Source organism: Acinonyx jubatus, chromosome A3 (genome assembly GCF_027475565.1).
Source record: "Acinonyx jubatus isolate Ajub_Pintada_27869175 chromosome A3, VMU_Ajub_asm_v1.0, whole genome shotgun sequence".
NCBI lineage: Eukaryota > Metazoa > Chordata > Mammalia > Carnivora > Felidae > Acinonyx > Acinonyx jubatus.
Window position 1 is genome coordinate 79,631,615 of NC_069388.1, and position 14,979 is coordinate 79,646,593.

At 36.2% G+C, this 14,979-nt stretch overlaps 1 protein-coding gene across 7 annotated transcripts in view; it reads right to left on the bottom strand.

Annotated features, from left to right (window-relative positions):
• Positions 1–14,979, bottom strand: part of WDPCP (WD repeat containing planar cell polarity effector) — a 607,526-nt gene that overhangs the window by 247,777 nt on the left and 344,770 nt on the right. For 6 of the 7 annotated variants that reach the window (XM_053200664.1, XM_053200665.1, XM_053200666.1 and 3 more), the window contains 2 exons: positions 3,712–3,826; positions 1,331–1,464 (listed from right to left, as the gene is read on the bottom strand). In XM_053200664.1, the coding sequence (XP_053056639.1) occupies positions 1,331–1,464; positions 3,712–3,826 (249 nt within the window). The remainder of the gene's footprint in view (positions 1–1,330; positions 1,465–3,711; positions 3,827–14,979) is intronic. The other variant, XM_053200669.1, reaches the window with a different exon arrangement.

A 14,979-nucleotide genomic window follows, 5' to 3' on the forward strand; every position in this document is an offset into this window, starting at 1 on the left:
TATTTATTTATTTATTTATTTACTCACTCCATATTGGTACATTTTAAAGACCAGTATTAGTAAATAAACAAATTTCAAATAAATTTACAATTAGCCAACCTGGAAAATAGCATCCCAGTAAGAGTGCTAATACCAGTTTTTTTACTAACCAAAATAGAATACATGAGTACCACTGATTTTCCAAGTAAAGAAAATCAGTATTAAATGCTACAGAAGCTCCACAAGATTGGCAAATATGACCAAATTAGTTTATTACCACAATGAAAAACTCATTTAATATATTTTATCTGTCAAAAAAAATTTTTTATAATAGAGGTTTCCACCAAATAAAACTAAATCCTCCCCATACCACTATCATCTCAATCACAATAAGAAATAATCCCAAAGGGCAAAAGGTTAGCTTAAATACTACTTTTTCAAACACACACACACACAAAGTTTCAAGCCATAAAGCTGACTTCTAAAAATCTTTGCCGTTATTACGGACAGATACTCTGGGTATGGCATAAGTGTGCATCTTTTTTAAGGAAGCTTTATATCAGTTCTGTTCCCAGTGAACAGTGAACTGTCTCAAATCCACGTCACAGAGGCTGGATCAATCTTGCAAACACAAGTCATTGCTGAAAAGAGGCCTTGAACTGAAACAGCCTGGAAAATGTATTAGATACTCATCCTAGCAGAGAGTATGCCTTCCAAGCAGTTAAAATGTAATGTGGCAAAACTTATATTAAACACATCATTTAAAATAAAAATCCTTCCTTAACAGATGTAAAGTCCCTGATACAAGGAAACAAATTACCTGGAGTTAGTGAAGGGAGAGATACTAACATATGAAGGAGAATTCGTTTTGCATTCTTCTCCAGTTATAGCTGGGTGGGAGGTAGGGGGGCTGGGTATTTTTCCTCCCCTTGTTTATTACACTTTTCTATTAACCTTTGAAAGTGCCTTCTTTCTTCTTTCTTTTCTTGTGAAATGGAAGCCAAAGTAGCTATCCTTGCCTAGAAAGATGATATGAGGGCTTAGGGAAAAATGAGAATGCTGTATATACTACCCTTAGGAAGAAAAACATTTTCAAATGTGTAATTTGTCTCTCTTACGTGTCTATGATTTCCATAAGTACCAAACATGTCATTATTAGACCCTTATAATGAGATTAAAACAGAAAAGGTAGGAGAGCCACTATTTTTAATAAATCAACCCTAATCATATAATTAATTCTGGTTTTCCAGAAATCTAGAACTGTTCAAAAATACTGAACACAGTATCAGCCCATGTGATACTCTAGCATACCTTAATAATTAATAAAATGACTATAAATTGAAATCTCTACCTTATAATCCAAGGCTGAGAGTTTTTCCAGTCTTTTGTTTACATCAGGAGAACCCATCTTCTTGGTAAACTGAATAAAACATAGTTTGTTTTGTGCCAAAAATGATAAGATGATAAAGTTGTCTGTAAGAAGAGCTAAGGAAAAAAAAAGATTTGATAAAATACTGTAAAATACTAAGTTACAATAAAATGAGAATGAAGTAATTTTTTCCACTGAAATATTACAAAAAGCTACTTTCAGAATATAAATACCAACTGAAATAACTAGTCTCCCAAATATCATTATTTTACAAGTATATTAAAGATACTATGAATAAACAATAATCATCAAACTAGTGATGCATGGATTTGATACTTTTCCTTTTATCCTGAGGCCATTTTATGATATACTGATGTTTGGGGACAACTACCAAATGAGATATATTTGGAACTAGGGCTAGAAAAGCATAAAATAAAGACTATTCCATACTGAATCTAAGATGAAAACATTTTTTTGTGCTTAGCCTTTAATCCTGCATTTATATGATATAAACCATCCGAGAACAAACTGATTTTTTTTAGGGGATATAGATCAGTGTTCTCCACCAATCTTATGTATTTTTTTATTTTAAATTTTTCATCAATGAACTTTCTTTTTGAGGGTATACAAGCTGAACAAAACAAAGCATATTATACTCAATATGCACATTATGTAAGTTAATATCTAATAATGAAGATTAGCAAAAATATTTCTACAGCTTTATTTCTATGCACACTAGTAGGTAGACAATTAATATTCATGAGTTATATAAAGGGCTACTAATATTAAAAACTATTGATAAAAACATATAATAGGAATTTGAGAAATACTTTATATTGTTCCTAGCATAATGAAATTATACAATGTTTCATAATATTTTTCTTCACTTCCACACCCCTGGCTGTGCAAGCAGCAACCAACAGTATATCTACACAATTACAGGAGAATCTGGAGAACTGCCAAGAAATCACATTGTTATCATGGTCTCATGAGAGTGTATTATTTGGGGTGTAAATAAAAGAAACAAGTAAAAAAAGATATCTCAGAGACATGAATAGTGTTGGAAGTCTTTTATTTCTTATAGAGGAGCATCAACATGACAAAATCATCACAGCCACTATTTTATTCGTAGTGTCAACAAAGGGGTCAATTATTAGACATGAAAATGGAACTTCTTCCATCGGAAGCTTCCTTGGCACCATGTTCCTGTAAGGAAGAGGAAATGGCACACTTACAATCCTACCCCCAGCTTATTACTATCAGGAATGTTGCTAATTACAGCCATCCTGCCGAGTGCTGTCCTCTAAGATGATAAAATTGTGTCTAAGTCATTCAGTGGTAGCTAGTGAGAGCACATAGCAGAAGGAAGGTTTCTGTGTTCTCACCTCTGTCCTTTTCACTGGTGCACACTTTGTTCTGATTATTCAATTCAAGATACTGACAATTTTCAATTTCTAATGATAATGCAACCTGTTTCTTAAACCTTTTTACCTTCAATAAAAGAATATAAGCTTAAAACCTCAGGAGTCAGCACTAAGTATAGCAGAAAGAAAATGGGCTCTGTAGCTAGAACCTGGGTTCAAATCTCAGTTTGGTTATTTTCAGGCTGTTCCTTAGTATCTCATTCATGGGCATGTTCCTTAGTATCTTAGCTTCAATTTCCTTATCTATAAAATGGAGATAATTATACCATATGAAGTTGTTTTTTAATTAATAAGTAGGTTTAATTAATAAGTAGCCTTTCAGGGCTCAATAAATGTCAGTATCCTACGTTTTCAATTATTGGCTTAAAAATTTTTTTTATGTGCTTTGTGGCAATTACATACTGGTTGTGTTATACTTAAAAGAATCCAGCTTTGTATATTTGGCATTGGTTTTTGATATTTAGAAATACTGCCCAAATTCTCTCAAAAGTTAGTATTCATAGACTTTGGTAACAAGAATCTTCCTACGAGCCAAATTACAGACTTTTTTTTTTTTTTTTACTGGTGATTGTGTTGACACATTTGGGTTATTTTTTTCAAAATTCATTTGAAAATGAAAAATATTTGAAATGTCAACAATAGGGGGCTAATTTTGAAAACACACACCAAAAAAAAAAATACCCTATTTTGAAAATACATTCACATTTTTAAAGGAAAAACTGAAAAATACACAGAATATGAGCCTAACACTTGACAAAAACTTTGGTATTAAATATTAGTCAAAACTTGTATTTGTCCCAGGGGTTGTAACTCTGCTATTATAAGCGATTACTTGTGTTTGCAAGTCCCCAGTGGTAATAATTAGTGTACCTGTTGACATACTATTTCTCCTGCCCCACTGTTAATGTAGGCAATTGACTTGCACATGGGGGTAATTACCATCACTGATGGAGTCTGAGATGAGCTTCCCCACCAGGCTTCTGTCAATCACTACTTTCTCCAGCTGAGGCCCAGAGAGGCTTAGGGACACCAGCACACCTGAACCAAAGAGGAGCTAAAACCCGGTAAAGAGGAAGCGTGGGAGGAAGATACACTGAGCATTAGTCTTTCAAAAATCTCTCTTCAAATGTATAAATTATACAGACATTTACACAGCATTTAAACCATGAAATTATAAAGAGTTTTTTTTCATCGAAAACAATTACTGCCATTCTGAGTAAATAGGAAAAGGTGGCTAAATGATACAACACAAGAAGTGCATTGGTCAAAGCTATGTGCAGAAACTGAGTTTAGTTCATGTTTATTAGAAGTCTAATCATCTAAACATTTAGAAAATACTCATGGAGAGATAAATGCTTTGCACTGCATTCAGAAATATAATGTGTTCTATTAGTATTTTGAAAGATTACTATTTATATCTGAAATTAAAAGACGATTTCCAAATAGTTGTTCCTAGACATTAAATGTAGAAAAAATGCAACCATTACAATACAAACAGTGTATGTTACAATTTATTTGGACTTTAAACCCCACTTCTACAAATAAAGATCTTGTCAGTTTAAAATATTAAAATACATGGGGCGCCTGGGTGGCTCAGTCGGTTAAGTGGCCAACTTCGGCCCAGGTCATGATATCGCGGTCCGTGAGTTCGAGCCCTGTGTCGGGCTCTGTGCTGACAGCTCAGAGCCTGGAGCCTGTTTCAGATTCTGTGTCTCCCTCTCTCTGACCCTCCCCCGTTCATGCTTTGTCTCTCTCTGTCTCAAAAATAAATAAACGTTAAAAAAAATAAATAAAATAAAATAAAATATTAAAATACATGTAAATCAAGGCAATTAAAATGTTAAACTTTAAAATTCATAAATAAATAATACATACCACAAACAATTTCTCAAGAAGAGATAAACACAGTAAAGTACTCAGGCTTTATCAATATCAGGGTTCACCCAACCCCCCAACAAGAGATGACTGGATATTACCATTATGATTTTATATTGCTCCTTTCCAATGGTGGCAACATAATTCATTCATCTCCAAATGTTTAAAACTTCTGAAAGGACTATGCATATGCGTATGCTTGTTATCTATGAGATTATGAAATATCAACATTGGAAGAAATTGTTTCACCTTCAAGGCAACAGACTCAAAGCAGATGAATCATGGAATAGCATATGGTATAAGAAGAAAAAAACCAATTGTCAGTAAACTAATCATGAACATGCTAGCCAAACTCAAAGACAACTATGATTTTAAACAAAACAGGGGAATTCCCCACCTACCTAGATATCATGTCCCAGCTAGAAAGGATGTTTCTGTGTCAAGACATATTTAGACATGTGTGAAAGATGAGCAGCACGAGGGACCAGGTTATTATAAAGAAAGACGACTACTTCCCCATTGCCTAACAGATTCCAGGCACAGGAATAAGAAAAGAAACTGAAGGGTCCCCCGTGACTGAATAGACTGTCCATTTAACATCAATGCCCCTATAGGGTGCAGAGGACAAGGAAGATGTAATCATATTTATTCATTTGGGAGACTAATAAGAGAAGAACATTTGTTCCAAGAATTTCAAAATATTCACAAATTAATTAATCTCTACTGAATTACATCCAGCTCTGCAATATCCCTTGATGGCAAACACTGATATTTCCCTTTGGGGAATTCCCCAATAACAACAAAGCATGTGGTCTTTATTTCTAAATTCTCCCTTCTCAAGCAGGTAATTTTAGGGTCATCTTTCATTTCCAGTTCTCCCCTATGTAACAGCTTTTTTCTCTCCCTTCCTCATTTGTTCAAAACATCTCTAAAATCTGCCGTTTTAAATGTATTTTTATCTACCAAAACCTTAACCTATACTCTTGAGCATCTCTTTTCTTAATTATTCACTGACTACTAGCTCCTTGTGGGTACTAGCTAGGCCACTTGTATCTTTGTACCTTCAATGCTTAAACAATGCCAGGCACAGAGTAAGTGCTAATTAAATGTTTGGAGAAAAAAAACATAATTAACTCATTATAGGATCTGATTATTCATAGTTAAAAAGAAACTTAGTCTAATCTTCCACTTCCATAAGTTCCTTTTCCTTCTGCAGCATTCCTTCAAGCATCAGCCTATTCTTGAATACTTCCAGTGATCAGGAGCTCATTATCTTACCACTGGACAGTTCTAATCGATTCAGAGATCACTCGGTCATTTTTTTCATTCAACAAACCTGAATGTTGATTATATGCCAAGCACTAAACTGAATTTAGTGGCTCAAAAGTTAATAAAATATAATCCTCAAAATAGATGAAATATAGGTTAATAGAGGTAGAGATATAACAAATGTAATAAAGTGCTATTACTGGTCCTATTATAAGAGTATATACAGGGGAGACTGGGGAGACTGGGGAGACTGAGAAAAAGGTGGTGACCCTTGAGGTAAAGGCTAATAATGCCTTCTAAGAACTCCTACAGTAATCCAAGTTTTTCTTCAATAGCACACTTTCAAATACTAAAAGAGAGTAGCATAGTGTTAAGCATGGACACCAAAATCAGAATGAAATCAGCACTAGCTCTACCTCTTACTAGCTGTGTGACCTTGTGGGAGTTGCTTAACCTCTCTGTAACTTCATTACCTCATCTGAAAAGGTAATATCTACTTCATAGGAAGAGCATTAAGTAACTTTTTACAAGTAGTATTTAGAATAATGCCCGGCACATATTAATGTTTGCAATTACTATTACTATTTTTTTAAGTTTATTTATTTCGAGACGGGGCGGGGGGGGGGGAGGGAAGAGAGCATGAGCAGGGGAGGGGCAGAGAGAGAGGGAGAGAGAGAATCCCTATTGCAAAACAGTGAGATCATGACCTGAGCCTATAGCAAGAGTCAGATGCTTAACCAACTGAGCCACCCAGGAGCCCCTGCAATTACTACTGTTACTGCTATTCAGCCAGTACTCATATGATGTGTGCTCACTATACTATTTGCAATCTCTGAGCACATTCTTTTGTCTTTCTGAAAATCTTGTGCCCAGATTGGACTCAATACTAGACATGGTACACTAGACTCCAGGTGAGTTATCACCAGTACAATCTTTTGTCACCTTTCCCATTTGCTATGGTTTCATAAAGATATTGTGTCCAAGATATTTGCAACTTCCTCCAGAAGTCTGGAATTTAATTTGCCCAAGTCTCTCAAATTTCTTGTTCCTTATTTTCTGCTCTCAGCAACATTATCGTGAACTGGCCCTCATCTCCTAACGGTAGTTGCTATTTCTATGTATGAGCATCTGCTATCTTATAAAACTAATTCTATATGACCATTTAGTGGGACGGAGACGTAAAGTACAACCTGTGAGAGTAGGTAAAAGAAGGAATTTAGGCTGGAAAGGATTCAGAGGGGAAATGTCCAGGTACAGGAAGAAAGCGTGCATATGCTACAGTACACAACACACGGAGATAGGAGCAGTGATTTGGGAACTGCAAATCCTGCCCAGTGAATTTCAGCATTCCTTCAGAATCTTTCCTTCCAAGGACTGGCACAGCCTACTTATTAATTCATTCATTCATTCATTCATTCATTTCACAAATCTGTATTAGTATTTTGTATGAGCTAGGCCCTGTTCTAGATACTGAAGATACAGCAGTGCATATAACAGACAAAACCTTTTCCCTACCTCCCCTAAGGGAGTTGCGTTCTAGTGTGGACACAGGAAATAGGCAAAACATTTTGATATAATGTCAAATAGCAGCAAGAATTACAGAGAAAAATAAAGCACAGTAAGGATGGGGATTTTAGAAGAATGCTGTTTTGAGCAGAATGACTAATTAAGAAAAAGACCTGACGAGATGACATTTGAGTACAGACACAAATGAAGTGATTGAACAAGACACAAGATTATTTGGAGAAAAGGAGTCTGAGGCAGAGAACAGCAAATGCAAAAACTCTAAGGTCAGAATATGCCTAGGATGACTGAAGAAAGCTAGGCCAGAGAAGCTAGAGGGAAGTGAGTGACAGTGATATTCACAGAGGATAAAATTAGAGAGGTAGTTGGGCCAGGTTAGGTTGATGAGAAATCACTCGGTTTTAAGCAGCAGAGAATTATGGTCTAATTTATGTTTTGTTTTGTTTTTACAGCTTATGTATTTATTTTTGACAGGGGGCAGGGGAGCAGAAAGGGAGGTGGAGAGGGAATCCAAAGACCTGAAATCATGACCTGAGCTGAATCAAGAGTCAGAAACCTAACCATCTGAGCCACCTAGGTGCCCCTAACTTATGTTTTAAAGAGGGGTCTGGCTGGGCAAGAGTATAAGCAAGGAGACCTTAGGAAACTACTGCAAGAGAGAGAAGATGATGGCTGGGCTAAAATGGCAATGCTACAAGAAATGATATGTGGACAGATTTGAGATATATTTTAAAGGGGATCAACTAGGAATTGCTTAGGGACTGGGTGTGACATACAAGAGAAAAACTAAAAAATGTGGGGACTGAGAAACTGGATTTAATGAGTTACGGAACACCCAAGGAGACGCTATTCAGAGGGTATCAAGAAATTGGTTTTGGACATGTTAGTTTATGGTGTCTATGGACATAAAAGTAGAGATATTGAGTAGACAATTAGAAATGAGTCTGAAGTTTAAGGTGAAGTGGGGGCTGGAGATATATATTTGGGAGTCATTTAGTCATTTAGGTAGTATTAAAAGTCATGGAACTGGACAAGCTCTTCTTAAAAAATGAGTAGAGGAACTAGAGTGCTAAGTGAAATTAGTCAGTTAGAGAAAGACAAATATCATATGACTTCACTCATACGGTGGAATCTAAGACACAAAACCGATGAACCTAAGGGAAGGGAAGCAAAAATAATATAAAAACAGGGAGGGGGACAAAACATAAGAGACTCTTAAATATAGAGAACATACTGAGGGTTGCTGGAGGGGTTGTGGGTGGGGAGATGGGCTAAATGGGCAAGAGGCATTAAGGAGGACATGCATTGGGATGCGCACTGGGTGTTATATGTAGGGGACAAATCACTGGATTCTACTCCTGAAATCATCATCGCACTATATGCTAACTGATTTGGATGTAAATTTTAAACAATTAAAAAATTTAAAAATTTTTTTTAAATTAAAAAAAGGAGTAGAGAGGTCATATGGGTGGCACCCCAATCCACAACTTCTGGTATCTTCATAAGAAGAAGAAGTAACAATAGAGAGTTCTCTCTCTCCATGTGCACACATAGAGGAAAGGCCATATGACAACACAGTAAGAAGACAGCTGCAGGAAGAGAGGCCTTACCAGAAACCCTTACCAACCCTGGCAACACCTTGATCTTGGAATGCTAGTCTCCAGAACTGTGAGAAGGAAAAAAAAATCTGTTGTTTAATCAATCAATCAATAAAAGTTGATAGAGAAAGAAGCCCAAGGTCTGAGGTTTGGGACATTCCAATCTTTAGAGTTGTTAAAAGATCAGATTAGCCCTCTTACTGAAACCTAGTTTGGGTACTCATTAGGATCAAGGTGTGTCCATCATTACCTATCTCTAAATGTCTTGTGGCCTAGAGGTATCTCTGACACCAGATTCTGAAATAAGAAAGTATAGATAAATTAATAAGCTAATTAATGCATTTTTATAAAACAACCTGTGGGAAAGCATAAAGTTTCCAAGTACTGGTGCCAAAGATACTCCTGGGTAGAGTAACGGAGATAACCAGAAGTAGGAAAAAATAGTCTCAAGTTCAAGAAACGAATATTCCAGTTCAGACAGGAAAGTGTTTCCACCTGTTTCCCTAAAAGGTTGTTTTTAACTCCCCAAAATGAAAATGGCCTTTGTAAGATTTGGCAGGACAAGACGGAAAAGGGACACTAAGATACTGTCCTATCCCACTACAAGGAGTTGCAGATTTCTGACAGCTCAGAAAATGAAAAAGAGGACAGCAGTACAGGGAAACCACTATCAAGCAGATAGATCTGAGCTTGGGAATAGATCTACATGATGAATCAATGAGAAGGCCAATGAGATTTCCCAAAATTGTTCCAATTTTAATGTTGTTCTTTGTGTACAACATGACTAAGGCAAAACAGGAAATGAAACTTGTCCTTTTCTCAGACACCCTCCCAGACAGGAAGTATCTTCCTTATTATTTCTGCTCAGTCCATGTTTCTTTCCATTGCCTTTTATCATTTCTCCTTCTCATTTTCTTTAATAAGCTCATACCAAAGAGCTTTTCTCTTTAAGAAACTGGGAAATGATTCCTATAATCTTTAGATGGCTCTTCAAATGATTTCTTCTAACCTTAGATTCAGTACTTAAGTGGAAATGAAAAGAAAAGGGAAAGAGAAAATTATATCAGATGATACCATTAATCAAAACAAAACATAAACAACCACAAGAACCTGAGTTTTATTCCATTCACCAGGTCAAAATATGCATCTCCTATATAATCCAAGTATATAAACAGGGATACAACAGTGAGTAAGGAAGACACATGTTAGTAGAATATATATATAAAATAAAGTAGAAGACCTCATCTCAGCAAGAAGTGCAGGTTTTGGTTAGGATAGATGGCTGCTTCCTAAAAGATAGAGTTTAATATGCCAGAGAAGAGAAAAGCAGCACACTTGGTCTCTAGTACTAAAGAACTGATATAGTATTGTGAATGAGCTATTTTGTAATAGTGATCACAAACAAGTCCATTGATTTCAAAGTTCTCATTGGTTAAGAAAACTTCCCCCCATCCCAAATCCATGTGATTATTATCACATCTGAGGAGAAAATGAAAAGTAAAGTAGGCCAGGTGAGTACTAAAAAATCAACAATGAGTGACAGGTTTAATTCACAATCTGAAAATTAAGTCATGAACAGGCAGCAAAGATTGATTTTCATAATCATTAGCAGACATGTGGGAGACAGCAGGTGCTGAATACTACAATCCAGAGAGGCAACAAAGTATTAGGACCACTGGAGTGAATTCTAGGGCTGAAGCAAATATTTAAAGCATTGTAAAGCCCCTCCCCTAGCGGTCCAGTAAACTGACATCACGTCGACACCTCACTCAATCCTGCCCCTAATCCAATCCATGGGATAAATTCTGGAGAAACTCTGAGAGCTATAAATAGTCAAACAATTTTGCATCGGGGAACTCTAAATTGGAGTGTAGAGTCGCTGATCATTTTAAGAGATAACGTGCTGGAAGAAGGATAACATGTCTTCTGTAATTTATTCCTTCATTCAGCAAACATTTGAGTATAGAGGGAAACCATACCTGACTAAACTGTTAAAGTAGAGAAACAAAAGTGAATGCAGTTAAGACAAGAACAAAAAAATCTAATTGACTCATCAAAGGAAATTGAGTTAAGAAGAAGAAACAAAAGTACAAGAAATAAACAGGTATTTTTCTGGATACAGAGTGTTAACAAAGGGGTTTCCCAATGATTTGTGTGGTGTAATTCAATATACGAAATAGATACATGCCTAGAAATTTGCTTAAGCCTATTTCAATCATAAGAAATCTCATTTTCTTACTTATTACAAGTAATGTTACTTTTTTTTTTAAGTTTATTTATTTGGGGAGGGGGGTGGGGGACAGAGAGAGGGAGAGAGAGAATCCCAAGTTGGCTCTGCGCTGTAGGCACAGAGCCCAACATGGGGCTTGTTCCCACAAACCATGAGATCATGACCTGAGCCAGATCAAGAGTCAGACACTTAACCGAATGAGCCACCCAGCACCCCAGCAATGCTATTTTAATCTCTAATGTAATTTTCAATCCACCTCTTTTATATTTATATATAATAATTACATAAAAGTGATCATTCCTAGAAAATATAATCATGGTGAAATACACACACACACACACACACACACACACACACACACACACACACACACAAAGGGTACAAAGGTAAATACCCTATTTGCCAGTAGTTTTAAAGGTCAAAAGGGATAAAAGCAGTGGTAAGAAGTGAATAGGAAGACATACCAGATAGCACGCTACTTTTGTACAAAATGTTATAATTTACAGAGTACTTTTGGATACATTCTAATGCATGTAAAATGCCAGTACAACTCTGGCACATAAAAAGAACACAAGTTAAAAAATAATAGTAACAAGGTTAATCTTCATATTAATTCACAATCAGGAGGGTTAAGCAACTAATGAAAGGTCTCATAATTAGTAAGAAAGTAGAGACCAAGACATAGGACAAATCCAATGTTTTTTTCTCACACCACTGAGGAACTAACATCCTTAAGCCTCACTTCTCAGTTGACTTCCATGTAATATCCCATCTGGTTTTCCTCTCTAGCTCTTTCTACTCCAAACCAGCCTCCCTCTATACCAGAGGTTCTCAGCTAGGGGTGATTTTGGTTATCAGGGGACATTTGGCAATCAATGTGTGGAAGCACTGTAGTTGTCACAAGATGTTTATGTGAGTCACTTCCACAGGGGCTCACCTGAAGAAAGTTCTCATAAATGAGTTGCTGTGGAGGCAAAGGTGTTTTTCCCTACCTCCACCAAGCAGATCAGGAGGATCTTCAAATTCTAATCAACACTTTCCACACATAAAGAAAGGGCGATGAATGAAGACCTGGTCAGATATCTTAAATGGAGCAGTGAGCAGTGCACAGTTCATATCAGGAGCCTGGAGGAAGCCTGTTCTGTATGTTTCTAACCATGTTCAAGGCAATGAGTGATGACTCATGCCAGCTGTCAAGATAGAAAGAGCCACAGGGCAAGTCAGAGAGCTACCATAGCTAGATAGAAATATCCTGTAAGAACACCTCCTTGCTTTTGTTCTAATTCTCAGCTCACCAATCAGCTTTCTTATCTATAATTTAGTCTCTTGAGTAATTCATCCATCAGGTGGGAATGCCCCAAGCAAATGAACAAAATCTATGATAACAGATATTTCTGACACTATAAATTAATAAACTGCCATGCAGTTAATAAATCAGTTGCTTCTGAGTCTGGTTATTGTGAATGTTGTTAGTAAAAGAAAACGAATGGAGATAACATAGAAGATAGGTAAGTTTAATTAATCATAAGTTTTCTGCCCAAGTCTACGATACATTGTTGAAGTGGGGAGGGCAGAATTTTTAAAACTTACAGAACTACATGAATAGCAAGAGCCCATTTTATTAGAAAAAAGCAGTGTGGTATGTGTATATATACGTATTTGGAAATTATCTGCATAAATACAAGAAAATGTCAGAAAGAATATGCCCCAAACTGTTGACACTAGGTACCTCAAAGAGGTGAAATTAGGAGCTGGAGGCATGAATTTTATCTTCTAGCCTTATAGATTTGTTAAAAATTGGGATTACGGATGAATTTTTAAGTTTTTATATGTCTTTGGTATTTTTCTATAAAACTTTTCAAAAACAAAGAAGCAGCTCTTAAAATATCTGGCCACAAATAAATTTATTTATTTATGGTTTTAAAGAGATACTTTTATGCCAGAAAACGTGTTTCTAAGAAGTCTGAATTTAATTCATACTGAGGGGCGCCTGGGTGGCTCCATCGGTTGAGTGTCTGACTTCGGCCCAGGTCATGATCTCACAGTTCATGAGTTTGAGCCCTACGTCAGGCTCTGTGCTGACATGACAGAGCCTGGAGCCTGCTTCGGATTCTGTGTCTCTCTCGCTGCCCCTCCCCCACCTTCAAAAATAAATAAGCATTATAAAAATTTTTTTAAAAATCATACTGGAAATGAACTACAATATGGATCCTTACTAAAAGGATCAAATAGAAAACTGGACTGAGTCCCTCTCCTCAGCAATTTCACTTATTAAAAAAAATTTAAAACACTCTTTGTTCTTATCATGTTACCTTATTAAATTGTTCATCCATATCCAATTTTTTTACTTACTAAAAAGATTATCACTGTAAAGTATGGTAGATCCAAATTATGGATTATTATGCACCTACTAAAAACAAGGAGATAGATGTAGATCGCTGACAGGTTATACACGTGAAGCAAGTTACAGAACAATATCTACAGAGTAATTCCACCTATTTTAAAAACATGCATATGCATACATATACACAGATGAGTGTTTGTAAACACAGAAGGACATAAACCAAACTGCAAACTGATTACCATGGAGAGGGGAATGAGTTTGGGGTTGGGGAGGTACTTTTAATTTGTATTATACATCTATTTTTATTGTATGCCATTTTACAGTGATAAGGAGCCATTTTAATTATTTTAAATTTTACTTGTTTTTTATTCATTTATTAATTTATTTTTCTAAGTAGGCTCCATGCCCAACATGGGGCCTGGACTTATGACCCTGAGATCAAGAGCTGCAGGCTCTACCAACTGAGCCAGCAAGGCACCCCTAATTATTTTAAATTTTAAAACATTAAAAGTGGGAATAAAGGTCACCACTAAATATTTTTTCAGTTCCCTTAGTTTGAATTTACCATTTTTAATTGCTCACCTTCACTGAACAGATCTCAAATTCACCAATATTCTGCCGATTTTCTTCAATTTCTCTAAAATCTACCGTTTCTAATCTAACTCCTTGTCTATTCTCTTTTACTAGGACCATACTCAACAGCTGCCCTTGACACCTTCTCCTTTTCCTTCCCTGTAATAAAATACGAATATAGCATAAATCTAAAAGAGCATTTCCCAAAGCAGAGTCTGTAAAATACGAATCTTTGAAAATGTTCCAGAAAAGCTTGAAAATTTTGTGTATAAGTCAACCTCATGAAGACCGGCAACAGCACTTCCCGAGTTAATTTAAACACACACATACACACATTCACCCTTAATATGTTGTCAGATACCTTACTAATTTAAAATTTTGGAGTAATTATTCTGGGTTTAAGCATAAGAGAGATTTCTTAGGATTCGTATTGTTAAATTGTTACTACTTCTACTTTTTGGCTGAGTTAGAAATATAAAACCGGGGCGCCTGGGTGGCGCAGTTGGTTAAGCGTCCGACTTCAGCCAGGTCACGATCTCGCGGTCCGTGAGTTCGAGCCCCGCGTCGGGCTCTGGGCTGATGGCTCAGAGCCTGGAGCCTGTTTCTGATTCTGTGTCTCCCTCTCTCTCTGCCCCTCCCCCGTTCATGCTCTGTCTCTCTCTGTCCCAAAAATAAATAAACGTTGAAAAAAAAAAAAAGAAATATAAAACCACAAAAATCCTTGAAAATAAAAATCACAAAAACTGAGCAGTCAAGTTTTAGAACTTCTCCCAAATAATTGATAACTGTGCTCT